A 27705-nucleotide genomic window follows, 5' to 3' on the forward strand; every position below is an offset into this window, starting at 1 on the left:
ACCGGGCTACTATTGTAGCCCCTCAAAGGTGCAATATCACTTGGATGAACGGACCGTCGCTGTTGTGGATTGTTCCCTGGCGCAGTCTCGGTTGATGGAATTTATTGTTCAAGACGACGGACTGGTTTGGAAGAGAAAAATCAAGATACCCATATAGACCTGTACTCAGGAAGTGACTTCTATTTCGTTTCCCCTCGGCTGTGCATTTGAGTTGCCTTTCCTCACACGTTGAGCATTCTGTTCTATACATTATAAGATGTCGTTTATAGTAGGTGTCAGACCAAGGGCAGCAAAGTTCAACACGGGAGGTGATAAGGCCCATCCCACCGCCCAATACCTTGATATTCAAACGCCCAATCCCTAGTGGTCTCGTCGTCCCGATACTAGACAAGAAGGAAGTGTTATTTGCCAGAACCTGGGCCTTAGTCCTCGATACCCTCGGAGCTTGGCAGAGGGATCGCCCTGTAGAGTAGGATCAAGGCCGAGTGGGACTCGCCGCCACCGGCCAAGGCCTCGACCTTGTCGACGGTCACCTCAGATACCTTGTCGTCATTGAACCACCACCAGTTGCCATCTTCCTTTTCCTTCTTGCCCGTTTTGGGGTCCACAGAAGCCGTCTTCTTGACGTATGCCGTGTAATGACCGCTGTCCGCGCTGGCGCCCTGATGGGTGACGACACCGCGGAGCTCGTAGAGGCCTGACTGGTTCGCGCCATCGTCATGACGCAGAGCTGGATCTATCAGGGCGTTGAGCTCCTTCTTGGCGGACAGGAGAGCGGCTTCGCTCTCCGCCTCCACCTGGGCATCCGTCTTGTAGGTCTCGCCCATGACGGTGTCGCCGTCACCCGCCTGCTGCGACTTGCTGTCCTCGCCCTGCCTCTCCTTCTTCTCCTTCTCTTTTAACTCCCTCTCCTTCACCTCTTTTTCCGAAGGCAGGCCAGAGCCACCGGGAACATCACTCATGTCTTTGTCGTGCGTCTTCTTCCGGCGCTTGCGGGCACGCTCAATGTCTTCTTCATCCTTCCGGACCTCACGGACTTTGTCGCGAACCGGTATCAGGGCCGACTTGAGCTCATCTGAGCAGAACTCGACAATGTCCAGCTCTTGAGGAAACGTCACCTTGCGCATGATTTTGGCCTTCTTCCTGGTTTCTTTTTTCCAGAAGAAGCGTACAAAGTGGACGGTGAGGTACTTGGGAGCTCGGGATATCTTGGACGTTTTGGTGTAAGTGGCGTCACGGCCAAGCACCTCTGACCTCTTCTCCAGCTTCTCGCTAAGGGCAGCCATGATGCCATCCCTCAGGTGGTTTGTCTGACTGTCGATGTGGCAGTCGAGTTTGTAAAATGTATCTCTCGTGATGATGGGCTGTTCGCCACCATTTCTGGCTTCCTCCTCATCGCACTCAAGGACGGAAGTAAATTGCCCTGCCATGTACTTGTCGACGAAAGAAACGCCGGGCTCATCGGGGGACGACTTGATCGTGACTCTCTGGCCCAGCTGTTGAACGATCTGAGACCATGCCTCTTCGGCATCTTGCTGGGCATATCCAGAGCCGCTCTTGGACTTTTCAGCAAATTGTGGGAACACAAGCCTCAGTGCCGAGAGGAAGCTCATGGGAGGGATGGAATCTTGCGTAGCACCCATGGTCTTGTATAGGGCGGAGAGCTGGGCGGCCAAGTCGGCCCGCGCCGTTCCCGCCACCGGGTTGTACGTGGTCAACGCGGTCTGGAGTTCCGGGATGGAACGGAGCGTCTGCAGTGTCGAGTTCAAGTAGCATGTGTTCCCGAGATTGACGAGGCCGGCGGGGATGGCGCCGACCTGCTGGGCTTGCTCGGCCTCGGTCATGTCCTCGACGAACTTGATCTTCTCCGACGGACGGACCAGATCACCGGCGCTCCCTCCCGGGGTGCCCATCATCATGATGTTCTGGCCGGCCTTGAGGCCCAGCTTGCCCATATCGGTGTCATCCTTGAGCTGGCCACCCTTGATGAGGATCTTTTGGCGTTCGGGTTCCACGTTGGTAAGGCTGAAGAGCTGGAGCTTGAAGTCCAGGCCTGTGGATTCGGGATCGACCTCTACTTCATATTTCTTGCCCTGATGCTTCACGACAACTAGAGCACGACAACTCGCGTTAGTAAGGACAGACACTCTCGCAGGATCCGAGGGAGAAAAAAAAAATGTTTTCTGCAATCAACAGAACACCGGGAGCAGCAAACTCAAGGTGGTGGTGGGGGTTCACAGACCAGGTACGGAAGCCATTGTTGCGAGGTTCGCCTGAGCAGCAGCGAGACGCCAAAAGGACGATTCCTTCTCTGAGCAAGAGTTTGGTGATGGAAAAGACGTCGTAGTTCTTTAATATTTCTCCAGCAAGGATGGAGATAAAGTGCCCGAGGCTGAGATGCCAGACACGGAGAGATGCTAGGAGAAGGGAAGAGAAGCACTGCGGAGCCTCGCTGGCGTCACGGCAGTGGTACCTGATGGCGGCAGGTGTGGCGCATGCGAGTGGCAGTTCCCGGCGAGCTTCGCGGCTTCGATGAGGCGAAATTATGTAACCAAGCACGTGAGGCTCGTCTCACGACTTGTGGCGCAAGCTCCAGGCTGCTTACCTCATGCTAGCCGCCTCATGACTGAAGCTGCCTGGAGTGTTCAGTGCTGTATCAAGCAGCAACCAGGCCAAGCAGCGCCTGTAGATTAGCAGAGCTTGCCCCACCTTTCCGCCTGCTACAGACGTCAACCTCCTGTTAGTGACATGCGGATCCGAACCCCGCGGATTTCCCCTACCAGACCAGTCCACGTAACGAAAGTACTGCACCACTACCTTGCTTCGTGCCGTCCCGAACCTCGAACCCCAACGCTCCGGACTGCGACACGGACTGCGAATAGCTTCCTGCGAAACATTGGCCCAGCCCCGGGCACGCAGCAGCCTCAGCAGCCATGGTACGCCTCCCGCTAAGCCGCTACCTCCGACCCCGAGACCCTTCTGCGGCCATCCCCTGAAAGCCGGCGACTTGACCGCTGCTGACGTGCTGTGCCCTCCAGTCTCAATCATTGCGGCCGTACCTCCAATGCGTGCGAAGCAGCCTGACTGCCGCCCTGACCCTGTCCAACTTTGCCTCACAGACGACCGAACGGCACAACGTGCCCGAGATCGAAGCGCAGACGTCCCCCGAGGTCGTCCTGACGCCCCTCGTCATCGCGCGTAACGAGAACGAGCGGGTGCTGATCGAGCCCAGCATCAACTCGGTCCGCATCAGCATCAAGATCAAGCAGGCCGACGAGATCGAATCCATCCTCGTACACAAGTTTGCCCGTTTCCTGACCCAGAGAGCCGAGGCATTCTTCATCCTGCGGAGAAAACCAATCCCCGTACGTGGTACCGATACATCTGAGCTTCCCACCGCAGGAGGCGGCGTGGGCTTAACTGCTGGCGACGTGGACCCTGATCTAACACGCTGATCGGAATAGGGCTATGATATTTCCTTCCTGATAACAAACTTCCACACGGAGGAGATGCTGAAGCATAAGCTGGTCGACTTTATCATCGAGTTCCAGGAGGAGGTTGACAAGGAGATCTCTGAGATGAAGCTCTTTGTACGTGGCCCACCCCGTTCTGAGGCCCGTTTCCCCGGCCTGCCAGATGTGATGAATTTGTGTATACTGACCCTTGGTTTCTCGTGTTTGCAGCTCAATGCCAGAGCACGATTCGTCGCCGAGTCATTCCTGACACCTGTGAGTGCACCACTTTGGCGTCCCGATCCCCCTTTTCTTTGCAAGCAACTGACACTCTCCAGTTTGATTAGATTTGTTGAGCATTAGTGTATTACTGAGGTGGAATGTTCAGTGACGGGGCCAAAGCGAATCTTGGTACTCGTATCTCAACCGGTTCGAGTGAGGTTCTGAGGTTTCAGGAACATGTCAGCTTCTCTGCATGTAGCGATGAGGATGGCGAGGAGAGTGTGATAGTCTACATAAACAATTTATAAACCTACTCATTACTGACAATATCACGCCGTCTGAAACCCCCCGATTAAAGTCACTTCATTGTTCCCTCGCTGGCCACATATGTCCGATGATGTAGCCCTCTCCACAAGCCCTCGACCGTTGGATTCGTACCTTGATCGGAGCATACCTACCCAGGTAGACGAGTAGCTTCAGAACCGCCGCAGCTGACTCGAAGCGAATACTCAAACGGTTTGTTGCAGTTGCAAACACTCCATAGGTTGTCCATGTTGGCAAAGCAGAATACAACAATCACCAGCAGCATCGCCGGGTCAAAGAAAGGCCAAAACTGCGATGTTTGCGTGCTCAATATATCGTCCGTTTCATTCTTCACGATGATATTGGTATCCATAACCGGCCTCCTGACTCCGCTGGATTAATCTGCTACTCCTGGTTTTTGACAGCTGTCTCGGACCGGCTTCGTCGCCGCTTGGAGCCTCTGCAGGACTGGCGAGCCCGTTGCCAGTCCGGCAACGCTTGGCCTGCCAGCTTCAACTTCAACACCGGGCAGTGCGCACAAAAAACAACTGCCTCCAGCCTCCGTTGCTGAGGCTAACCCCACTCAACGCATTGTTCAGAGAAGAATAGCCATAAATTCCCAATCGCCCCTCTCTTCTCTTCTCTTCTCTTCTCTCCTCCTCCTCCTCTCTCTTCCCACTTGCTCAACACCACGTCTCGCTCCCGGAAGAACCTCACCAAGCACTACTCAAATCGAAGCTTTCTTGCGACTGAAAGGTATGCTATGCTCCTGTGGCCTTATGTGTTGTAATATGGCAAAGCGGATCACTACTCCTCTTCCCTTCTGAGAAGCACGGAGCTGCTTTCGTCCTTGTTTGGTTTGCCGACTTTCGTCATTTTGTTTGCCAACAAGTTCGAGATTGTACTCCCGTGCTCACCAGTCATCCTCACCACAAACCGCCTTTGCCTCTCATTTGCTGCAGCTCTCTGTCCAAACTGTTCCCATTCAGTCATACGACTTGATCTTCTGGTGCCTCGCTAATCTTCTGGTAGATCAACGTGGCCAATATGGCTTCAAGTCGCGCGAAAGATGTCCGCGGCATGAGCTTTGGCGAGGCACCCTTCATCGAACCTTTGTTGGAGACGACAAACACTTCGGCTTTTCCAGCTGGAGAGGCTCTTCAACTGGTCTCTGACGCGTCTACTGGTCGCAACTCGTCTAGCAGCACCCAAGGTGCAAGCCGCGGCGACAATACTGAGCCAAATCATCAAGATGCCGTTCAGCGCAGCTCGTTCAACCCATCTGCCCGTATCTGGGTCCCTCCTTCAATGAACCAGGTGAGTGAAGTGCTGTGATTCTCGCTCTGAAGCTACTATACGCCTCTTCCTGCCCACCCCTCTCCCCGTTGACCTTTGTCCATCCTTCTTCTTGGCTTGATGTAGGCTTGCTAATCTACAAGTAGCTGAATGGACGACAGGAAAACGCTGCCCCTCTTGTGGTTGGATATCCCCCTAACTACCGCGTTGCAGACTCGCATCAGAAGCACCACCAGGCTCAGGTCCAGGGCTACACTCAGAGCCAGGTTCGAGGGCTAGCTGAGAATCAGCATCCAAATCAGTTCGACCTTGTTTCGTTTGCCTTGGCTCACACCCGAGGCCATAGCCAGGACGCACATGCGGGCATGCCTTAGGAAGGCGCCCCAGGCAACGAAGGCCTCGGCGAAGCTCAGCCGTCGGTGCAATATCATTACGACGGCTTCGAGCCTGCGGCGGCAGAGGGTCGTGGTATCCAGTATCCGACTTCCTTTCAAGCCCAGACTCCTCCCGGCCGCTCGACTGCTGGCATTCATCAGCAGGCAGAGAGTGGCCCTCGCACCAGCCTCCAGAGAATGGCCGACCCCAGTCCTGAGCAGCATGGTCGTTCATGCTTGATCCCACACAGCCAGTCTCTCAACTCTCTCCGCCCCAGCGACGAAGTCAGTCCTTCCGACGTCACTCCGCCTCATCGTCGCTCCGGCGCTCCCGTCCGTGGCTATTTCAGTCCGGGAGTCACGACAGTCGCCAGCGAGCCGCGCAACTACGCTCCGCGAACTGCTGGTCTGCCCGCCTCGATCAACCCCATCATGATGCAGCCGCCTCCGAGATTTGATCTCGGGCTTGCGGCAACCCCTAACCATGGGATTGATCGCGAAGCTTGTATTGTGAGGCAAATCGTCAGGCCCTTTGGTGTGCGCCTCAATGAAACAACTGAGCTCTCCGAGATCCCGCTTGATTTCACGGTCAACGCCCCAGAGATGCCGGCGCCGCGCTCCAACAAGCTTCTACAGCTTACCAACACCGTCACCGGGCTTCCATCTTTGGCCGACGCTATGGACCCATCCAATTTTCCTTTCGTCGAAGCAGCCAAATTGGCGAAGCCCATGAATTGGGGCATCATCAAGTTGAAAAACGTACGTTGGTCACCATCGTCTTTTGGGGTTTCCAGAGTCTCCCCACGCATCCAGTCCGCTAACACCGCGTTTCAGATTCCATTCTCGACTACGCGTGCCGAGGTGATTGCCTTTCTCGGCCGCAACTCCAAGGTCTTGAACGACACGGACGAAGGCGTACACATCATCATGGACAAGGTGACGAGCAAGACCATGGATGCTTATGTCGAGTTTGTGTCGCTTGAAGATGCCATGAGGGCGGTTGAGAGACACCGAAGCAATGTCGTTGCCGGCAGGTTCAGCCGACTGGGTGACCGTCCCATCGAGGTGGAGGTGACTTCTCAAGCCAATCTCATGAAAGATCTCTTCCCGGTCGCTCGCGGCGTCTTTTGGAATGGTGTCACGCCCGACATATTGCCTTTCAATCCCACCCAGCCCTGGGACAACTTCAAGGGTTTCGTATCCGAGGAGGAGATGATTATGCTTGTCAAACACGTCGAGGTGCCTCATCGAGTACGTGGCCATGGTTTTGTGTTGCCCCAACAATGTCCTCCCCTGCACTCAACCCTCAATCCTTCCTCTGATCTTTTCCCGTCCTGTCTTGAGAGGTCCTTTTTCACGGCAATCTCGTGCTAACAATTGTGTCAATCAAGTCTCCCTTCTCCCGGGACTGCCCGCAGCGCCCATATGAATGCTTGATCAGCACCATCAAGAAGTTTCCGTGGTTCCTCACCAACTGCGTGACGATCAAAGAACGAGAGGCAATCTACCAGGCTACGACTGCGCTTATTCGCCAGCTCACTCGCAGCATTCTTCTCCAAGAAGACGCCGCGCACTTGACTCCATTCCTTCTCCGGCGCCTTGTCCAGGCGGCCATGCTTTGCCCGGGCTTCACGCCGTGTATGAAGGACGGCATCGCTTGGATCACCAATATGCAGGCGCTTGATCAGGAGTACTATCAGCTGCCACGTTTCGCCGACCGCTGGCGCCACCAGTATGCTATCGGCCCCAAGCCTGGATTCCCTCAGGACGTTGTCGAGGTAAGTTTGACATGTCCCCGACGGACATTGACCGTGATCACTTTTGTTAACTGAATCCTTTGGTAGTGGTATGTGGCAATAATCCGTGAGCAGTCCCAAAAGGACATTCTTGCCTTGCCCTTTCGAGAGCGCGCCGAGCTTCAAGAGCGTGCCGACCAGACAGACATGTACTGGGGCTACTTTTGGGCTGAAGTTGGCTACGGGCTTGGCCCTCAGTTCGACGACATGAGCTTGGCGCAGGCCGCTCACATGGAGTTCTCGGCCGTGGAGCGCATTGTCACGCGTGCCCTTACCCAAGGCTAATACCGCGTGGTTGTGCCGAAGAACTAAGCAAGTCTCCACGGCTCAGTATCCGGCGTTTGATTCTCATGCGTGGGTGGAGGTAAACTGCGGCAAGGGCATCGTGTTCAAGGTTGGCGACATTTCTCTTCTTTTCTTTTCGGTATTCGGCACTCCGTCTTCTGGCCATTTTTCGTTCGTCTTCGTTGAGCCTCGAATTAGGCAAGGGAGCCTCTGCCGCGGTGCAAACTGGGTGAGCAGAAGTACACATAAGACGGATATGGGGCAAATATTTCTTTTTCTTTTTCTTTTTCTTTTTCTTTTTCTTTTTCTTTTTCTTTTTCTTTTTCTTTTTCTTTTTCTTTTTCTTTTCTTTGCTTTTTGTTTTTTTCACCCCCGCAGGTGAATGGCTGACGGCGAGATAATCGATTCATTGGTGGCCCGAAGTCGAAATCATGCATTTGCTTGCTTTTGGCTGAGGAGTTCAGTTATCGGCTGGTGGACGACCGTGGTGAATGACGTCCAGGGCATGCAAATGAGGATGATGATTGCTTTCATTTCGAGTCGGAAGCTGCGAAGCTGGGCTGCCGTCAGGCGAAATGGGAGCGCAGGGATCAGGTAGTCCATAAATAGGAATGCGAATGACATTTGGTGAGTCAGGCGCTATGCGGACCAAAGAGCGGCGGAGAAGGTTGTGCGTGTAAGCGAAGAACATGGCGACGGTCGAGGTGGGAGAGGAAGAAGAAGAAGAAGAAGAAGAAGAAGACAAACTGGTGACAAAAGCTCGAGGTTGGTTATCGAACGATGTCATTCACTTGCACTACCTAGGTACATACCACCTACCGAGTTGCTATCGAAAGGGACGGCAGGTGTAGAGGCCTCGCCACTACCTCTATATGATTCCCACTACTCTAGCCGGGCAATGACAAAGCCTCCCTCCTGCTCGATTTCCGCATGGCCTGATGTCGGAAGATGCCATCGTCAAAGAAAGAGCAGCTCCTTCCTCCTGTCCGTGCACGTTAAGAGTTATCTATCAGCAGCAGAACCCGGCGTTTATCCGCTTGAAAGACCGTCCGGGTCACAGCAGGTTGCTCAACGCATGGCGGCCATATGGCGCTTGAAGACGAAATGAACAGAGACCAATCATTTCATTGACCAGCAGGGGGCTTGCCATTGAACCTGTCAGGTACCCGGATGTTTCCACTGGCGCTACCGTGAGTCTAAGGCGTGTACTGTAGTAGTATGTAGTGAGGACCCAACTAATCTTATGAGGTTGTGAGGGTCCCAAACAATTCGCACACGAGTTAGATACTGTACTTAGGTAGACAAGCTTGGGAACCTGTCCGGTTTGCGTTAGTGCCGCTGGGGCCATGGACGGGTAACATGTACGGAACCACGGAGCTTGTCCCGCACAGCAGCACGGGGAAGCATCTGGAAGGGCTCGAGTCGTCTGTACGAAGACGGGAGATTGGTACAGCAGCACAGTACGGGCGCCTTTCTTGTGCAGGCGTAGTAAGGTAGGTACTTAGGTAGAACGGACAGGCAAAACTGCACGGCGCGCGTGGCTTCGTCGAAATTGCCATCTGGGATCAACTCCAAAAATAAACATGCTGTAAATAACCACTAATCGATCCGACCTTGGCACGAAAACACACCATTTCCAGCGTGAAGCGCCTCCTTTATGCCCCAATCCCCATCGTCTCCTATCACAGCTCCTACCGACTTGAGGTACTACGTATCTGGTAGTATTCAGTGCCTTTGATTCTTCTTTTTAACCACCTCTTGGCTGTCCTTGAGCTTTTATCCACCACTGCTGAGCTGCTTACAAGTATCGTCTCACAACAGCTCGGAATTTTTGCAAATCCGTCCTTTTTGTACCACTCCGTTGCTCCTGTCCACTCGAGCTACCAACTGTTGACAACAGTAATAGCCGGACCCCCAGCGAGCTTCCATAACCTTATTTTTTTTTTTTTTTCTTTTTCCTCTCGTGCATCGTTCTGCTTCCGCCTCCGCGAAATCAACTTTCCCTTTCCCGTTCCTCAATCAATCATCTCGACCTCTGCCTCACCTTTGGCAGTCAACCAGCACACTCTCCCATTCTTCGATCGGATTCTTGATCGATATCGCCGCCGTCATGCCTGAAGAAAACGTGACTGCCGCCGTCCCTGAGAAGGCCGAGGCACCGGCCTCGGCGCCAGACACGCCACTGAGTAGATTCACGGCGCGTCTTGCGGACATCATCAAGCAGTCGGGCCACAGCGAGATGTGGGGGGTCGAGCTGTCGAGCGATGCCAGCCATGCCCAAACCCAGGTCATTCTCCAGAAGTTCTTGCGAGCCAACAATGGCGATCTGGCCGGTGCCGAGAAGCAGCTTGCTGCTGCGCTGGCCTGGCGGCAGAAGTGGCAGCCAACGAAGCTCGTGAGCCAGGCTTTCAACAAGGACAAGTTCGGCGGCCTCGGTTTCGTGACGAACCACAAGGATGATGCCGGTAACAACACCGTCATCACCTGGAACATTTACGGCTCTGTCAAGGACAACAAGGCTACCTTTGGCGACGTCACTGAGTGAGTTCCCCCCCGTCAGAGGGCTCCGTACACATTACCGAAGCATGCGCCTCTCTGACCATTCAACGCTTGTAGGTTCATCAAGTGGCGCACTGCTCTCATGGAGCTGGGCGTGCAGCAACTTCATCTTAACGACATCAAGGAGCCTCTCCCGGAAGACGGCACCGACAAGCATCAGATGCTGCAGGTGCATGACTACCGATCCGTCAGCTTCTTCCGCATGGACCCTGCTGTCAAGGCCGCCAGCAAGGAGACCATCTCCGTCTTTTCAACGGCCTACCCGGAGCTGCTCGCGCACAAGTACTTTGTGAATGTGCCTGCTATCATGGGCTGGATGTTTGGTGCCATGAAGCTCTTCCTTGCGCCGGCTACTTTGAAGAAATTCCACCCCATGGCATCCGGCGCCTCTTTGGCCACGGAGCTCAAGAGCATCGCCTCTTCCTTGCCTCAAGAGTATGGAGGCAGCGGCGCTCCCGTGCAGCAGGGACTGACGGTAACGCTCGTTGACGCCACCGAGACGGCAAAGGAGGAGACACCGGCACCGCCCAAGCCCGAGGCCGCTCCCGTCCCAACTGCTGCTCCTGTTTCCGAGGAAGCAAATGAAACCGTGGCTACCGCCCCTCAGACGGTGGTGCTTCCCGTGAGACCGAAGGAGGAGGAGGAGACTCCGGCAGAGCCCAAGAAAGACGATGCTCCTGCAGCCGTTGAGCCAGAAGTCAAGGCTGTAGAGGAAAAGGTTGTGGATGAACCAGCTGCGGAAAAGACGCCAGCAGAGGAAGAGACCAAGCCGAAAGCCGAGGCCGACGAGGCTGCCGCCACTGCTGGTATTGCTCCGAAGGAGTCTGAGCCTGCGCTCAAGGAAACAGAGACCGCAGAGACCGCACAGCCGGAGAAGACGGCTTAGGGAGGCTCTCGGTGCTGACCCTCGTGGAATCGCAAGTCTGATCCACTGTGAAGGCTTGGGGGAGCGAAGCTCTCCGTTTTGTTTGATTTTGTTCTGTTACTATTGTCGTTGTCTTTTTTCTTTTGCCTTTGATGCTGTCTTTAGGAGCGCAGCAGGCCGTCGGTTTGCCTGTCACGCTCCACTCACACCCACAATACCCTATATCATGCCCGAGAAGTTGTGTGCATTAGATTCCCCTTTAGATGTTTGTCCTTTTTTTTAAATTCGATAGATGGACTGTCTCCTATTAGCCCACAATTGACGTGTTCCAAGAGATCCCTGCAAGGTGATTGCGCCGTTAGAGGCGTATACTCGAGAATTTGATTTGTGTGGAGGAGTCTTTGTCTGCCGCATATTGTCAGTGATTTGAAGGGTATAGGCATTCCTTGTCCTGCCGTCATCATCGTGTCCGTTGCTACTCCAGGGTGCGCATCACCAAGCCGCCTATTCCGCATCTACCAATTCATGGGGCTAGTTTCACCACCTCCGTCATCAAGAAGCTCGGCTTGATCCAGCATCTTCCTCGCGCATAACTCAATGATCGGCCACAAAAGGCCCAACTCGTGCATCAAGCTCACACCTTTGTGCTTGATGCACAAGTGAGCTTAAAGTCAATAAACGTTCTATGAAGTTTTGTACAATAGCAGAAACCACGCCCGCAAAAGAGGAGGTACTTCGTCCTTTCTCAGTGTCGTAGGCCAGAGACATCGAGTCTTTCTCACCGCAACGCCAATTTGTATCTCGCCACAAACTTGGGCCAAGGGAAGGAAGGAACACTGGCAAATTGTAGACAAGCCTCGGTAACGACGGGGCTATTTTCCTAAGATTTGAAGAGACATATGCTCCCAGTTTGACGTCTGGATCGTCCGCCAAAGCAGAGTGTCGCCGGTGAGCCAAGCATCAAGGTGATGGCAGTGGTGCCAACCATTTCTCAGCTGAGCAGAGAGGTTAGGATGGCGAATTATTGACACAGGCCAGGCTGTATTCTTGAAGTTTCTCTCCGAGAACATGTGAGGCGCGATGCAATCATGCGTGTCCATGAACAAAGAAATTGTCGCCGGTGTCGGTGGCTTTGACGTAAACAGTCGTACTGGACGACGGACTCTTCGAGGCGAGGGAGAAGAGGACGTCTTCGGAACGTATCGCGATGGGCAAGAGAGTGTAAACATATTTTACAAGTTTAGAGCATGCTGGCCGGGGACGGTTTTCCAATTGGAGATGAATGGCGGTATGGGAATGCTGATGAGAAGATGAAGCAAGGTACAACCTACGGGCATCATCAAACACTCGCCTCAAGCATTGGGAGCTTGCGCTTGGGGTTGAGACATATGTCACAGAACCAGACCTGGGTTCTTTTTTGTTCATCTCCTTGTTTTCTAGTAATAGGACTGGCTGGGCGAACTGGGAGATAACAGCGGATACATGTAGGCAGTATCCCATCTGCTGGCCGTCGCATCAGCAAGAAGCGAGGCCCTTTGGCCTCTGGAACAAGCAGGGAGAGAGAAGACGTATCACGGGCTCATGACGAGTGCGGAGTAAGACAAGGCCAGGCCCGGGGGGCTTCTGCCGTCGACGGGCAAAGGGAGGACCCGGGGAGATTGGCGACGGGAAGCCCATCCTCCTGCTCGCGTTGCTTTTGGGCTCACAATTTCCGGCGCAATGACTTTGACTTAGCTCGGACGCCTCAGACTCGCCTCAGCCGCTGGTCACCGTTCTTTGTGCCATTCTTGAGCCTCTTTCACCTTACTTTTTTCTCTCTCCTCCCCCCCTCCACCCAGGCTCATCGGTTTCCTTTCCCCTCTTTTGCTCTGTAATGGTGGTTCTGAAATTCTCAAACCCTCTCCTGACACAGTCTCCTCAGCCATCCCGGGCGGCCAGATACACTCACGCAACCAGTCGGGCACACGCCAGTTTGCCTCAGTAGAGAAGACACGCAACCCGAGGCCAAAGCCAACGAACGTTTTTTTTTTTCCCAAAGAACTTGCGAAGTGACTGCGAGAGTCTGCAAACTCGGCGAGAGGTACGAAGCAAGGTAGAAGACAAGAACTGAACCTACGAAACACGCAAAGAGACAGAGCACGTCGGGCAACAAAGCCAGCCGTCAAGGAAAAGACACACTCTCGAGTTTCTTCACCTTGACAGCCTCAGTCGGCCTTCTTTTTTTTTTCACTTAGCGCCGCCCTCGTCTCTATCGGGTCCGATCCTCCTCCGCCTTTTGCCCCCTTCTCACTGCTCGGCCGTATTACGCTCGACTTCATCCCGGATCGCCTCTTGTCTCAGTGCCTGTCGACCCTCAGGTGTGGCTCCCCGTCACCACCCCTGAGCGTCAAGCCCGGCAAAAAAAGGGCCTTGTCTTGGCTCTTTGATCGAGGGGAAAAAAAATAAAAAAAAGGCGGGTTGGCCATTAAGTGGCCTCGCTGCTCGCCTCGCCTATCAGATCGAGGAGACTCGGTCCCTGGTCTGTCCACGGGCAAAGAAAGGGCCTGGTCTGGTGCCGTTACGGAGCACAAAAGCACGCATATCATACCGCATACCTCAGCATCACGACATTCTGATATCCCGCTCTTCCATACTACTACCACCTTACCTCCCATTTACGTTACCCTGCCTTCTTACCAGCTGAGGTACGAGGTTAGTAGTAGTTCTTACACGCGACACAACACACACAACACACACAACACACACGACACACACAACACACACAACACACACAACACACACACACACGCATACGCACACACACGCCTTGCCTTGACCCTCGCCGCTCACATTCACCCTCGTCCGGAGCACGCGGAGGATACGTGCACACACAACACAAGGTACGAGCGCACATGCCTCAGGGCAATCCCGTCCTTGCACCAACATCGACCTTCACTCTACCGTACATCGGGCGCGTGATATCTGCCATATCTAACCCTGTCTTCCTTGCTGAGTTACAGACCGCATACCGACCATTCCATAACACCAGATACCAGCACCTGGTTTGGCTCCGTCTGACTCGAGTCAAAGCCGACAACTAGAAAAGCCAGAGGCGCTGCTTTGCTATTAGCCGAAGCTTGTCTCTTCTTAGTACATACCTAGGGGGAAGCCCTCGTCCATTTGATCTCCTCTTAGGTATTTATTCTCAAGGTACCTCTACTAACCAAGTCCCGTGGCCGCCCTTTTGCCTTTTACATCCTCTTACCCGCCTACCGACCTTAATAAGGTACTACATAATATCTACCTGTTAGGTACTAAACTACCTAGGTACTAAGGCAAATCCGCCTCCAGCTGCTTATCTCTGTCTCTGCTGGTCAGCTCTCACGCGTGCACCCGCGTTTTTTCGGAGCACCGTTGGCAGCCAACCTGCGACCTTCAACTTCTCCCTTGCACTTCTCTGCTCTTTTTTTTTCTTTCCGCTTCCCTTTTCCTCTCCGCTCGGGCCTGGTCTACGAGCCATTCGCGCAGGCTGAATACGGCTATTCCTGCCATTTGATTGGTTTTCCGGCATCTTTCTTGTTTATTCGGCCGCTTGGTTTGCCTTGTTCCGCTGCTATTCTTGCCTATTGTTGTTCCTTTGTTTCTCCTGATTCTGTTGTTGTTTGCTTGCCCTTCCCACCACTTCATGTTTGCACCCCGGCTACCGCTATAAGTCCCGCGCCGCCGAATCGCAACTCACGCCTCGCAACTCGCACGTCGAAGCCATGCTGTCGTCTCTGCTCGCTACTATCGAGAGCAGCAGCTCGATTGAACCCGCGACGGACGACTCCTCGAACCTCGCGTCGTCGAGCTCGACGCCCCCGACGACGGTCACCGACACCGACAGCCAGCACTCGGACACCTCCAAACACGATGTCATCACCGTGATTGACGACTCAACCGTGGTCGCGATAGCTCCAGCCCTGCCCGCGGCTGACGTGCCCTCGCCTCGCCGGCCCCAGCGCGCGCGGACAAGCCTGCCCGTCTACAACCTGGCCAAGCTCAGCGGCACCAGCGCGCATGGCAAACGCCGGGCCAAGGGCGACATCGTGGCCGACCGCAAGCGCCGGACCATTGCGGGCACCACTGTCACGCCTGGCGACGCCCCTGTCGATGCGCCGCGCGACACATCGACCGCCGCCACCAGCTCGAGCACTGACGCGTTGAGCCTCCAGGCGTCTCCTGGCAGACGGACCACGCCACGAGCGCAACGCCTGGCGCGGGCCTCGCCACGCTCGCTGCGGTCAACCGCGCGCGTTGCCGCTCCCAATGGCAGCGCGAGCGCCGGCGCGACGCCGGTATCGGCTGTTGCGGCCAAGCTCTCCGTCACCAGCAAGCGAGGGCGCAAGACGGCCGGCGTCGGAGTCGAAAAGGAAGCCCGGTTGACGCGCGAGCTGCGGCGCCTGCAAGACACAAAGGAGTACAACCACATCGACGACCGCCCCGTCATCCACAGCGTCTGGTCCAATGGCAAGTACGTCGATCCCAGCCAGGCCGCGGTGCCCCAGCCGGCGCGCAAGAAGGCAAGGGTCGAGGAGGCGGAGATCAAGGTCGAGGAGGCATCGGTAGAGCCTGTCGCCCAGCCCAAGAAGAGGAGGGTGAAAAAGTACCTCAACAAGGGCCTCTACGCGGGGCAGGACATGCCGCAGGACATCACTCGGGGGCTGACGGCGGCCGAGAAGAAGCAGCTGGCGCAACTGCCCGAGCTCATGCCACGCAGGGAGAACAAGGTCATGCCCGCGCCCATATTCACGGGCTTCCGGATCTTGTTGACCGGTCGCGATTTCAAGCTGCCGTTCCATGTCTGCAACCCGCTCCCGCCCGGCCAGCCCAAGCCGGACGAGTGGAAGAAGATGACCAAGAGTACGTGCCATGCCATGCCGCACGCTATAACCCGTCCCTACAAGCCAAGAGTTTTATGCTGACATGCGCGCCCGTCTAGATCGGTTCATTGGCGAGTCCAAGGAAGTCTGGAAAAAGATGCCGCACATCCTCGATTATCAGTCCAAGTGTGTGTGCAAGCCAGAGGACGGCTGCGGCGAGTCGTGCCAGAACAGAATCATGCTCTACGAGTGCGACGACACAAACTGCAACATCGGCAAGGCCCGCTGCACGAACCGCGCCTTCGCCGACCTGACAGCCCGGCGAGCCAGGGGCGGCAAATACCGCGTGGGAGTCGAGGTGATTAAGACGGCGGACCGCGGCTATGGCGTCCGCAGCAATCGCTGCTTCAAGCCTCACCAGATCATCATGGAGTATGCGGGCGAGATCATCACCGAGGAGGAATGCGAACGGCGAATGAACGAAGTCTACAAGGATAACGAGGTATGTCCATCCTGCCTAGCGCTACTATACGTGTGTCTGTCACGGGGCTAACATTTGCTCCCCCTTCCCTCGCGCCAGTGCTACTACTTAATGAGCTTTGACCAAAACATGATTATTGATGCCACCACGGGCAGCATCGCCCGATTCGTAAACCATAGCTGCAATCCCAACTGTCGAATGATCAAGTGGATCGTCTCGGGGCAGCCTAGAATGGCTCTCTTTGCCGGCGACAGGCCCATCATGACCGGCGAGGAGCTCACGTATGACTACAACTTTGACCCCTTTTCGGCCAAGAATGTCCAGAAGTGTCTCTGCGGATCGCCCAACTGCCGAGGCGTGCTGGGGCCAAAGCCAAAGGGGGTCAAGCCACCCAAGGAGACTCCCGAGACCGTCGCCAAGGGCAAGATGAAAGGCGGCAAGCGGAAGCTCGGTGAGCTCTCGGGCAACGAGGAGAACGAGGAGCCGGGCGCCAAGGCGAAGAAGCCCAAGACAAACCAGCCCAAGGCGAAGCCCATCAGGACTCTCAAGGCTGTCAAGGCATTGAAGCCCATCAAGGCGCTCAAATCCGCCACGACCCCGAAACCCGCCCAGAAACAGCTCAAGCCCGTTAAGGCCGTTCAGCCTGCCAAGGGGCTACAGCCTGTCAAGACTCTCAAGCCCATCAAGTTGGGGAGGGCGAAGCTCACGAAGCCCGCCAAGGTTTCCAAGGTCTCCAAGGTCTCCAGGGTCTCCAAGGCTTCCAAGGCTTCCAAGGCTTCCAAGGCTTCCAAGGCTTCACAGTCCACAAAGGGCGCCCAAACCGCAAAGATTGGCAAGAAGACGCCCGCCAATGTCAGCATCAAGGTGGTCAAGAGCTCGGTGAAGCCCAAGGGGCAACGCAAGAAGCAAATCGGCTCAACAATCACCGTCAGCGCAGCCACCGAAATCATTGCCGCCGTCTGAGCGAACTCAAGCCGGGAGGGGTGCACGAGCCGGGACGGCAGATGCGATTCAAAATGGCTTGTCGAGCACGTCTGTATGTGCGCATGTCGCCAATGCTGCATGCTGCTGCTCTTGTTTACCACAGCCTCTCTCGCCCCTGTCTGTGTTTGGACAATGCTGACAGCCCTGTGCCATGCCATCCTGGAGAGTGGGAGCCCTAAGGGGATTTTCCGTTCCATTTCTCGCCATCTTATCCCCTGTTTTTTTTTTTTTTTTTTTTTTTTTTTTTTTTTTTTTTTTTTTTTCTCTGTTTCATTGCCCTTTGTGCTTTTGGTGTGGGGACAAGGTGCGTGATAGATAATTTTTTTTTTCTTTTCCCCGGTTTTTCATTGTGCTTTACATGTATTATCTCGATCTTCTTTTTCTTTTACTTGGTGAAGGGTCATCATCTAAGGGCAAAGGAGGGGACATGCGTCGCAAAAAAGGGTTTGCTTTCAGGTCTTTGAATTCGCCCGTGTCTTTTGTAGTAACGCTTTGGAGTTGGGGGACGGCAAACAATCTGTTTTAGGCGATAATGAGAGCTGATGATTTGGGTATGATGCCATCTTTCGACGAGGATGTGACTGTCTCTTGAGTTTGAGAAAGCTTCCTTGGAATGTGCATATCGAGATCTAGGCATGGGTTATCGGACGATCCCTGATACATCTCATCTACCTTTCGGCCTGTCCTCTACACTTTACTCAATCCTCGTCAAGTCACGCCGCGGAGAGGCTCAACTTCTCTCTCCTTCCAGCAGTCACGAGGGGGAATGGCAGTTCTCTGAATAGCAAAGTGTACTGAAATATTTTTAAAACTAACATGGCGTACGAATAGAATATCTACACATCTTGCTCAAACCTGCCCCAACACGTCGAGCCAACTTTCCCAGTACCGGAAATGGTCCTCGTCATTATTTTATGGGCTTTCTCACGGGCACATTTTGGCCGCGGACGGAGCCTTCTTAAGCACCGACGGGGGGCTGGCACAGAAGAGCCTGACCGGCCTGGACGCTGGGTGTTAGATTAGGTTTCCCAAAGCTGAAGCTGAAGCTGTGAATGACTTACAATAGGGGCCACGCAGCAGAGAGGCTGTGCGCCGGTTTTGGAGCAGACATTGCGGAGGTCGGTGGCATCGTAAACCTGCTGGGAGGCTATTTGGGGAAAAAAGGGAGTGAGAAAGGAATGATCTTGAGAGAGGATAGCATGTTGTTGATGGGCTCAACTTACGGACTTTGCAGTCGAGGCCGATGATGCCGAGCAGTTGAGTGGCGCAGCACTGGGGGTTGCTGAAGAGGCCGGTAGGGCAAGCGCCGCTGCCACCGCTGCGGTCCTCGAGAGGCTGGGCAAGGGCAGCGGCGGCAAAGAGAGCGGCGATGGCGAAGAACTTCATTTTGAGGAGAGTGGCTCAGAGTGTTGCTTGAGAGGTTGACTGGAGTTGTTCAGGCTGGAGTTGGTGCTGATGAAGGACGAGATGGAGAAGACTTCGAGGGAGCAGAGACGGTATACTTATATTTCTTGGAGCTCTATAACACCCAACTCAGTCGAACGGATGCCTCAGACAGCCATCCTCTTCCACCCCGTTCAACAATTTCGACTTGGCAACACAACATGACGGCTGAGTCCTTTCCCGGCTCACTTCACGCCCGTCGTCGACGCTGCCAGCTCTCCTCTCGGGGACATTTCAGCTAGCCCGGCCGCGTCCTGCATGGCCCGTCGGTATCACCAACTGCCACCTCGCTGCAATGGCAATAACCCAGGTGGATATTTAATATCAGGTTGTGTGACGGAGCCAGCAGCAGAGCTGGAAGGCGGTGCTGCTTCGTGCCCGGATTGTTCTCTCCGTCCTTTGCTCGGGAGCCGAGGTGGTGCAGATCAAGATCCTGGAATGGAATGGTTGGGCAACGGCAGCTTTGATGAAGCATGTGTCTGTCGGAATCAGCTCATATCGTCCCAAGGGAGTGAATATGTTGTACTCTGCTGTACGATGCCCAAAAAATGAAGGGGAGGAGCGTAGCACTCTGAGCTCTCACAAGTCCTGTGCTGGAGTTCTCCATTGCTTCTTGCTCTTCCCAAAGCAATGGAGTCAGGCAGGCAATTAGATCTATCTTGAGGATTCGATCTATCTTGAGAATGCTCCCATTCGGAATTTCACAACTGAGAGGGCCCATATCGAGACTCATGGCACATTGGGATTGCAGCGTCTCCGGGTAATACATCATGTCTCGGTGATCGAGATGAAGGCGCTGGATCTAGATCCAGTGGCAATGAACCAACCGGATCAGGACTCTTGAAGTGATGCTTTGCTCCATCATCCGCCAGCCGCAGCCCCCACTCAGTATGTTGGGATTACAGGCGAGCTTTGCCAAGTTATAAAGTAGGTTGAGCGGGAGAGCCGTTGGGCCGTGGAGGGTGCGCCATTGTCCAGGCGCGATGTCGGCCAAGCCGCCTGTCCAAGGCGTGAAAGAGTGAGCTTGCCGAACCCTTGTCCGTGATTAAATTGCTTCGGTCGAGAGAGAAGCTCAACAAGGGGCTTTCAGCTGAGCCCCGTTACGTTTACAACTCCCAACTGCAGGTCGGTTACTGTTACTGGGAGTATTGAGACTTCTATCAAAGCCTGGGGCAAAGAGAAACTGAATTGTATAGTCTTACTATACCTCAAGTCTCTTTACGGGTCGCCCAAGCATGTAAGAGACTTATAACACGGTTGTGAAGCTTCCAACCCAGCTATGGGACACTAGGAGGGCGTACTTCACATCGGTCGTTTGAAAGATCAGGAGATTTGCAGCTCAGTGTCCCTCATTACGCTACTAGTCAGCCTTGGCAATAACGAGGACCTCCAGAGATCCAGCCATACAGACGCGTGCGTTGAGTATGTCCACTGACAGCCCAGCATGCAGGACGAGCATTTGGTCACTGCATCTTCCGTATGTGTGGGCAAGGGGTAAACGCTGGATGCCCATCACTATCCAGTGCCTGGTGAGCTGATGCCACACGTGGGCGATCTACGGGAGACTTCTGAGAACCGACCTCGGCGTGCCATCTAAAGCTGACGATCCAGGGGTCTAATCGAATCACTGAGCTGATACTGGTAACCCAGACGCTCCTCTTCTCGGACTATCACGCTAGGTCATCAGTGAGCAGACTGGTTGCTCCGCGTTCCCAAGTATAGACCACATACTTTGTACTCGCATGCGTGCAGGCCCTTTCTGTACCACCGACATGGGCTAGAGCAAGCCGTCTGAAGCGATGTGCCTCGTGTTTTCTTGGCTTATCAACACGATGCAGACCGGTCGAGAACGACCAATGCCATCGCCGGCTTCGCATGGGTCGGGACAGAAAACAAGGAAACTTCCCGGCCTGGCGCATCACGGCGGCTATTTCTCTTCCACTCCCGTCCCTGCTAGCTCAATCGTGGCTGTCTGACGATGGCTTCCGGCAGATATCCCGGACCTGGGCCGTACAAGTGGCGAGCCTCAACGCCATCCCGCAGCCGTCTGGTAAGCCAAGGACATTGGACAGCCAGGAACGAAAAGGACAGGGCTACTGATAGGCTATTTGCCCCATGCATCCGGCCTGTATGGGACGCATTTATGAAGTACCGTCCTTGGCATGATGGCCTGATGAGTGCTTCTCTCGAGTCCAACAGGGGACTCACCTCAGCTGCCCCTGTATTGTGAGCTGGAGGCGTTCTGAACAGAGCTTCATTGGTGAGGGGAAAGCAGGGGTTATATTTGGCCATCATACCAAGTTCATACTTGCGGATATCGTCTATCCTTACTTGCAACTTCGTACAGTCGGTATCAACATTCATCATCGGGAAAGCTTGTGCGTGTGGTCTCGGTTTGGCGTTTTGGAGTGTCCGGCCTATCCAGGGAAGCAAACAAAAGGAGAGACATGGCTTTACCGGCTACCAGGAATTCCGAGAGCTTGTCTCCCTTGACCAACAGTCTCAGTTGGCCTTGAACCTCCACGCGACCGACGCCCATTTGCCCGTGGCAATCATATGTGTGTAACACATTCATGCAAGGCGTCGTCTTGGCTGCCAGGCAGCCGTACCATATTACATCAGCTACCAGGGGCGGGGATAGTAATGCCAGGATTCTGTTGGAATCTCCAGTGACTGAAAAACATCGAGCAGTATTTTCGGGAGGGCTGAAGAGCAAGGTGTTGGATACGTGACGCGAAGTGACGGCAGCCAGACGAGGTATTCGAGTGTTGGCGAATGGAGCCGGCTTACCCTACAATGATGCAGATAGTAATGGCGAGAATGGGAAAGCAGTTGACTTTAGAAATTCGAGGTCAAGATGCAATTCTGAGTCCATGTCTAGTTGTGCATTAGACTCCGGCAACGTATTGAAGGCACTGATAGGCATCTCTGCTGATAATGGGAGCTCTGTGGTTGAAGCGAGTCGAGTTTGTTTGTTTACGATACCAAGTAGCAGTATGTAATTGTTCAAACGCGTGTTGAGCATCAGATATTCCTGCGCGTCGAGGAGGCATTGGCTTGTGATAGGTGTATAAGGAATAATATGTCGACGTTTGACATGTGAAAAGCCATAATCATATAGTGGTCATTATATCAGTTTGTGGACTAAGAGGAAACACTGAAAACCGAGGTTCGATTCCTCGTTATGGCATAAAATCTTCATTTTTTTGCATCTTTTTTTTTTTTTTTTTTTTTTTTTTTTTTTTTTTTTTTTTTTTTTTTTTTTTTTTTTTTTTTTTTTTTTTACCCCCTCGTGGGAGCCAGCTTCCACTACGAATCTTGCACTCCACCCACAGACCAGTCCCGGACTGGAGCACTTTCACTGCCGGATGAAGGATTCACCAACTGCAGTTTGACTCTGCAAATGAGTGTATTTTGCAGCCGTAGGATAGTCGATGACATTTCATCTTCCTGCCTCATCTTTTAAAGGTGACCAGACGATAACGGCACGCAAGTGAACGGCTTATTAAGCAGTTGGGGAATCAATAACTGCCATCAGTGTAACCTGCTGAGAGACTCGATGTGACGGACCTCGCAACCCAGATTCAGCCTATTTCGTCAATTGGATTATCAAAAGGCTTTTGGACTTTCACGTTGAGATCATTGGAGTTTTGCGGTAATAGAAGGTCGTCTGACCGCAGCAGGTAACTGTTGGTTGATCAGCCACGCCTAGCGGACGGAGCCTCAGTTTGCTCGCTCCTTGCCGGCTACATCCAAGACTGCAAAAAGGCAGCAACAAATCCGTGGCTATGTCTATCCATTTTACCTAAATTGGCGAAACAAATAGACGAGTCTGAAAATGCTGCCATACGATTTTCTTGTCGCTGGAATCAAGCATCGTGGTACCACTTTGTAATATCCCACTGTTTACCGGCAAATCAATACCCAAGAGGCACTGCCTGCATTGCAGTGATAGTCGACGCCGCACCATCAAGACGTGGACGCGCTCAACCTCGTTTCAAGCAGAAAATCTCGACATTTTCTCACAGAGTTTTTGAGAGTGAGTATCACTTTGCTTCTAGATGATTTGCTCGCTTAGAGGACGATACACAGTATGACGACCCGATCCCTTCACCCTCACCAGGACATACTGCACTCACTTAAGCTTAATGGACATGGAGATCGCCCCCTTGTATAACAGCGAACGGATAGTTTCTTTCGGAGAATGAACTCCTAACGCGCTATCTATAATGTCGGTACATGAAGCGAAAGGACGACACATCTATGCCAGAAAACAGAGAACCCCAAAAAAACAGAAACTAGGAAAGACCACCGGCCAGAATAACCCAGAAAATCAAGAGGAGGTGACGTTGTGCCGCGAGGTTCGGCGAATATTTCCAACCAAGCAGAACTCCTTCTTCCTTCGCCCCAACTGACATGTGGCCTGGACATATTATAAAGGAAAAAGGAAAAACGCAGCCTTTTGCGGATATTGGCAAGTTGTTTGCAGAGCTTGCTGACGACGGGATTTGTTGAAACGATAGTCTCGCAAGGTGTTCTTGGTGAGGCCGCTCCCCGCTCCTCCTTTCCTCTCCCCCAGCCAAAACAAGGAAACAGAGCCAGAAACGCAAAGAACCGTAGACTTTGAAAGCGAAACCGGGTATCTCAAAAACGCCAGAGCCGATTCTAAGGAGCAACCGCCAGGGGGTGGGGGGTAAAGGCACCACTGGCACATTATTTCGCGGGCCGTGATGGTCCCACGGAATCTATCGAGACAACGCAGTTGCCGCAGCGGCGGTGTTGGCAAGAAATCTCCGTGCATTGCACATCGATTTGATACAGGAATCCTCCCATTCCGCAATGGCAGCACTGCCAAGTTTGGACGACTTGCTTGTTCCCAGATCCCATCTTCGCAGTGGCAATTGGCTTTAGTTTGGCTTCGAAACTTGGCGTTGAATAAGAAATGAGGTTCAGAGACTGGCTGTAAAGCGGATCGTCAAGGCAGACTGAGTGCTTGAGTAATCTTTGCTATTCAGATGGACTGTGATGATCGATCTATCGAAAAGAAAATCACGCTTGGAACACATAGGAAGAGTTGTTTATATAGAACCCAGGACCAAGGCTTCCTCCCAGACCATCCACTATCAGAATGCTGCGCAAACGAGCCTCAATCCCTCTTGACTTGCGCAAGAGCAAATGGTCAATAGTCGGCCGTGCATACGGCAGCATGATGGGTCAACCATAGCTTCTGGTCAGTAGGTTTCCCACTTGGCACGAAACCGGTGGCTTGCCGAGGGGGTTTAAAACTGTAATGAGAACACCATTTGGTCCAGAGAAAGCCGACTTCTGAGAGATTGACCAGCGATAGGGGAGCGAAAGACATGATAGACCCTGTCTGGCGCTACTAAACTCCTGAAAAGGCGCAGGCGCAGTTGCTCGCCTCGCGCAAAATCTGGGAAGCCTTGCAGGGGATTATCGTCAGGTGAGTATTAGGCATGGATCTTTTTCTTCTTTCCCCCCGTGATGCCAGTCGTAGCTCGAAGCAAGCAATAGTGCCAAGTCGTGTAAAGTCAGTGTTCAAAACCGACAAGCGCTCGGCGCAAGAGGTGCGCCGGTGTCGTGTCCATGGTGTGGCCGATTCCATCCCGACGAGGCTGGGTGGTGAGCTCGGATCAACACTTGTGATTTGAGCCTAGCAGGCGGCAGAGTTGTTGCCCATGTGAGAGCCTAGAGGCTCTTCTCTTTGTCTCTTCTCTCTATCGCTCTGCTTGATCTTCTGTTTGAGTAGTGAGCTTGTGTGCTTGCACATACCCTGGGAAATGTGACGATGATGGCCTTCGTGCTCTCTGTCGTAGGGCTTGAGAGGAAGAGCTACCTCTCCAGTGCAAGCGCAATGAGCAAGTAATCGTGTTCATTGTGAGTATCTAAGAGACTGTTAGTGACGTATTTGGCCTTTGACTGGTACGACACTGATTGACTCGGCAATTGCGTAGGGTTGGCGATCTTGAGCTCACTCCATGTAGCTCACTCACGGAAGCGGCAGCGACAGCACAGAAGAGGAGAACGTAACATGGAACAGGCATGTGCACACAGGAAGACACGGGCGGATGGATGGCCTTTTATATCATGTCCAGGACTCAACAGTTGTCCAACGAGGAACGTCACAAGAGATCAAGTAACGTGGTGGTGGGTGAGCCTCGTGTTGTCCAGCTCAGCTGCTGAAAGCCTGCATACGCGGCACCTGGGATCAATCGGGTGGATGGATGCTCAGGCAGGGTCCGAAAAGTTGGCCTCAAACGGGCATGTGGCTGCAGGACATTTGTGATGGTGTTGTGGCATCCGCCCAGTTGGAGGGGCTTTTGTCGATGAGGCCGAAAACAGCCTCGAAGCCTTGCGCAGAGCCGCAAGTCGACGGGCTGTGAGGCGTGGGGGCTTGGGATGGGATGAAGAAGGAGAGGGCATTAGCAATAAGGTATCAAGGCGATTACTTGCAAGCGGCGCATTGCGTTCGAAATCCGTTCAAAATCGTGGAACCTGGACGAGTATCGAGGCGGAATCTCGACAGTGTCAGATCAAGAGTTCGTTGATCCTCCTCCTTTTGGTGCGCTTTGTGGAGTACTCGTCGTAGTACTGACTTTTAGGTGGGTAAGTATGTACTGTACCTTGTCCCTGGTCATACATGCAGCTTGGAGCTTATTAAATGAGCTTCGACAGGGAAGGCATGAGGGATCTCCATGACTGGCACTGTGCACTATGCCCGGAATTTTGCTCACCTATACAGTACGTATTGTTATCGATTGGCGATCTGCAGCTGCCAGGCATCCCGCTCCCGGTAAGATTTAAGATTACGGCTTATATCATCATCGAGCATCGCGATCATCCTGCTACTGAGATTTCAACCCCCCGAAACACCAGACCCAGACGACGCAGAACCGGAGCAGCGACGGGCAGCGCAGCGGAACTTTAGGGCAGCGAGAGGAACTGCCATCATGGTGCCGCCATGTCGCGCCCGCACCACAGCAGCCGCGCCAGCACGCGATGGGCGGTGCGCATCGTTCCCTTGTTTATCCTCGGCGTTCTAGCCGTGGCCACCTACGCAGTCGTCGATCGTCTCTGTGGTGAGTATAGTCCGCAGTCTCCTGGCGGAGAGGGAGCCCGCTTCTTGTTTGCTAACCAGCATGTCCATCTAGTCAACTACCTGTACAGAAAGAAACACCAGGCCGGCGTCGTCACGGTCTTCCTCGTCCTCTACTTCCTCTTCTTCCTCCTCATGATGGCCGCCTACCTCCGAACCTTCTTTACCGTCCAACTGAACCCCGGCGTCGTCCCTCTCGCTCCCGAGGAGCAGACTGAGCGCGAGGCTGCCGAGAAACTTCGAAAACGACACAAACGCAACCGAGACGTCGAGGACAGGGCGCTGGCGCCTCCCGACCCGAACCCGGACAGCCCCGGGCTCGAGGCCTTCTACAGCAAAGACGTCTTCGTCTGCGAGGCCGACGGCCGCCCTAAGTGGTGCTCAGAGTGCCAACAATGGAAGCCCGACCGCTCGCATCACTCGAGCGATCTGGGCCGCTGCGTCAGAAAGATGGACCACTTCTGCCCCTGGGTTGGTGGCATGGTCTCTGAGTCTTGTGAGTTTATAGCATCCGTTTTCGCAGAAAGAACAGAGAGCCCATGTCTTGTTCTGTATGCTAGTCGAGAGAAAGTTTGGAGTTTTAACACACAAAATTGTCCTGTGTGGGAACCGTAGCCTTCAATTTCTTTACGCAGTTCTGCTTCTATTGCGGCCTCTTCTGCGCCGTGAGTCTCGCCGTGGGAGCATACTCTTTCCAGCAGCGCCACAAAGATGGAGACTCCATCGACGGCTGGGCCCTCGCCATCATAGTCCTGTCCTGCCTTTTCGGCGCCTTTACTTGTGGCATGGCGCTCACCTCCATTCGCTACATCCTCATCAACACCACAAATGTCGACATGCTTAAGAGGCCACAGACCACCACGTTGGCGGTCCGCATCCCTCTGTCTACTCCGCCGTCGGACAAGTATAACGTCATCGTCTATCCGCTCCGAGGGCCGCCGCGACGACCTGGCTCCGAGGGCCAGCAGCCTCATAATCACAATGGCCCCATGTCTTCCAGAGATCAGCAGGCCGAGCGCAAGTTTGCCGTCCTCCGCACAAAACCACGCGAAAATCCATGGGACCTGGGCGCCAAGGAAAACTGGAAGTCCGTTATGGGAGACAACCTTGTGGAATGGTTGCTTCCTATCCGACACTCACCATGCTGTAACCATGAGAGCATGGAGAGTGATTACAAATTCGGTCCTCTGGTCGCCAGGTTAAGGAAACGCTATGGAGTGCCCGAGCTCGGCAACTCTTCCCGCAGCGGGCATGGCGTTGAGTTGCAGGAGAGAGGAAGCCGGCGCGCCAGTCAGTGATGGAACGATTGGCGGATGGACTCTCGTTCACGGTTCCCTACCACTCCATGTACTTCGCATCACCATTGTTTCTATTTACGTCCCCATTTCTCTTTCTGATGGCGCACCTACGTTGGCTTTCCATCACGCACATATTGCCTCGTTTTTCTGGGCCGGTGCCTTCCATTCCCCTTTTCCCCCTTCTCTTTCACGTTGGCGTTATTGCAATTACGGGCATAGACAGGGGCCACTCTGTGTTAACCCCTTCCTCTAGCGGACAATCCATGTACATAATTTATGAAGACGACAAGGCAAGGTCGGGAGTAGGATGTTCTTTACATATCTGTGGGTCAGGGCTGGATGGGAAAACGCATCAAAAGGTCGGCATGCAGACGATGGGTTACTACTAGGAC

General features: G+C 53.8%; 8 protein-coding genes across 8 annotated transcripts; 6 read left to right on the forward strand and 2 right to left on the reverse strand.

Annotated features, from left to right (window-relative positions):
• Positions 1–422: 422 nt before the first annotated feature.
• CCMA1212_004871 (Ubiquitin carboxyl-terminal hydrolase 6) lies at positions 423–2258 on the reverse strand (the record flags this gene model as incomplete). The annotated part of the gene is made up of 2 exons (XM_073702155.1): positions 423–2110; positions 2243–2258. The coding sequence occupies 2 exons, from the start codon at positions 2256–2258 to the stop codon at positions 423–425; spliced, it is 1704 nt and encodes a 567-aa protein (XP_073559823.1).
• A 468-nt stretch (positions 2259–2726) lies between these two features.
• On the forward strand, positions 2727–3815 carry CCMA1212_004872 (Actin-related protein 2/3 complex subunit 4; the record flags this gene model as incomplete). The annotated part of the gene is made up of 4 exons (XM_073702156.1): positions 2727–2936; positions 3080–3365; positions 3465–3590; positions 3684–3815. Exons 1-4 carry the CDS (start codon positions 2749–2751, stop codon positions 3813–3815), a joined length of 732 nt encoding a protein of 243 aa, XP_073559826.1. The 5' UTR covers positions 2727–2748.
• A 1470-nt stretch (positions 3816–5285) lies between these two features.
• Positions 5286–7728, forward strand: CCMA1212_004873 (uncharacterized protein; the record flags this gene model as incomplete). The annotated part of the gene is made up of 6 exons (XM_073702157.1): positions 5286–5294; positions 5420–5539; positions 5648–6406; positions 6482–6898; positions 7066–7425; positions 7519–7728. The coding sequence occupies 6 exons, from the start codon at positions 5286–5288 to the stop codon at positions 7726–7728; spliced, it is 1875 nt and encodes a 624-aa protein (XP_073559825.1).
• Positions 7729–9838: 2110 nt separating this feature from the next.
• On the forward strand, positions 9839–11173 carry CCMA1212_004874 (Phosphatidylinositol transfer protein sfh5; the record flags this gene model as incomplete). Its single annotated transcript, XM_073702158.1, has 2 exons — positions 9839–10269; positions 10345–11173. 2 exons carry the CDS (start codon positions 9839–9841, stop codon positions 11171–11173), a joined length of 1260 nt encoding a protein of 419 aa, XP_073559828.1.
• Positions 11174–14895: 3722 nt separating this feature from the next.
• Positions 14896–17437, forward strand: CCMA1212_004875 (Histone-lysine N-methyltransferase ash1; the record flags this gene model as incomplete). Its single annotated transcript, XM_073702159.1, has 3 exons — positions 14896–16033; positions 16113–16495; positions 16574–17437. The coding sequence occupies 3 exons, from the start codon at positions 14896–14898 to the stop codon at positions 17435–17437; spliced, it is 2385 nt and encodes a 794-aa protein (XP_073559827.1).
• A 379-nt stretch (positions 17438–17816) lies between these two features.
• CCMA1212_004876 (uncharacterized protein) lies at positions 17817–17984 on the forward strand (the record flags this gene model as incomplete). Its single annotated transcript, XM_073702160.1, has 1 exon — positions 17817–17984. The coding sequence occupies one exon, from the start codon at positions 17817–17819 to the stop codon at positions 17982–17984; it is 168 nt and encodes a 55-aa protein (XP_073559830.1).
• A 432-nt stretch (positions 17985–18416) lies between these two features.
• CCMA1212_004877 (Hydrophobin-1) lies at positions 18417–18844 on the reverse strand (the record flags this gene model as incomplete). The annotated part of the gene is made up of 3 exons (XM_073702161.1): positions 18417–18458; positions 18520–18605; positions 18682–18844. 3 exons carry the CDS (start codon positions 18842–18844, stop codon positions 18417–18419), a joined length of 291 nt encoding a protein of 96 aa, XP_073559829.1.
• Positions 18845–25880: 7036 nt separating this feature from the next.
• Positions 25881–27313, forward strand: CCMA1212_004879 (Palmitoyltransferase PFA5; the record flags this gene model as incomplete). Its single annotated transcript, XM_073702162.1, has 3 exons — positions 25881–25998; positions 26071–26511; positions 26631–27313. 3 exons carry the CDS (start codon positions 25881–25883, stop codon positions 27311–27313), a joined length of 1242 nt encoding a protein of 413 aa, XP_073559831.1.
• Positions 27314–27705: the final 392 nt, after the last annotated feature.

Source organism: Trichoderma ghanense (genome assembly GCF_004382785.1).
Source record: "Trichoderma ghanense strain CCMA-1212 chromosome Unknown scaffold_4, whole genome shotgun sequence".
Taxonomy (NCBI): Eukaryota; Fungi; Ascomycota; class Sordariomycetes; order Hypocreales; family Hypocreaceae; genus Trichoderma; species Trichoderma ghanense.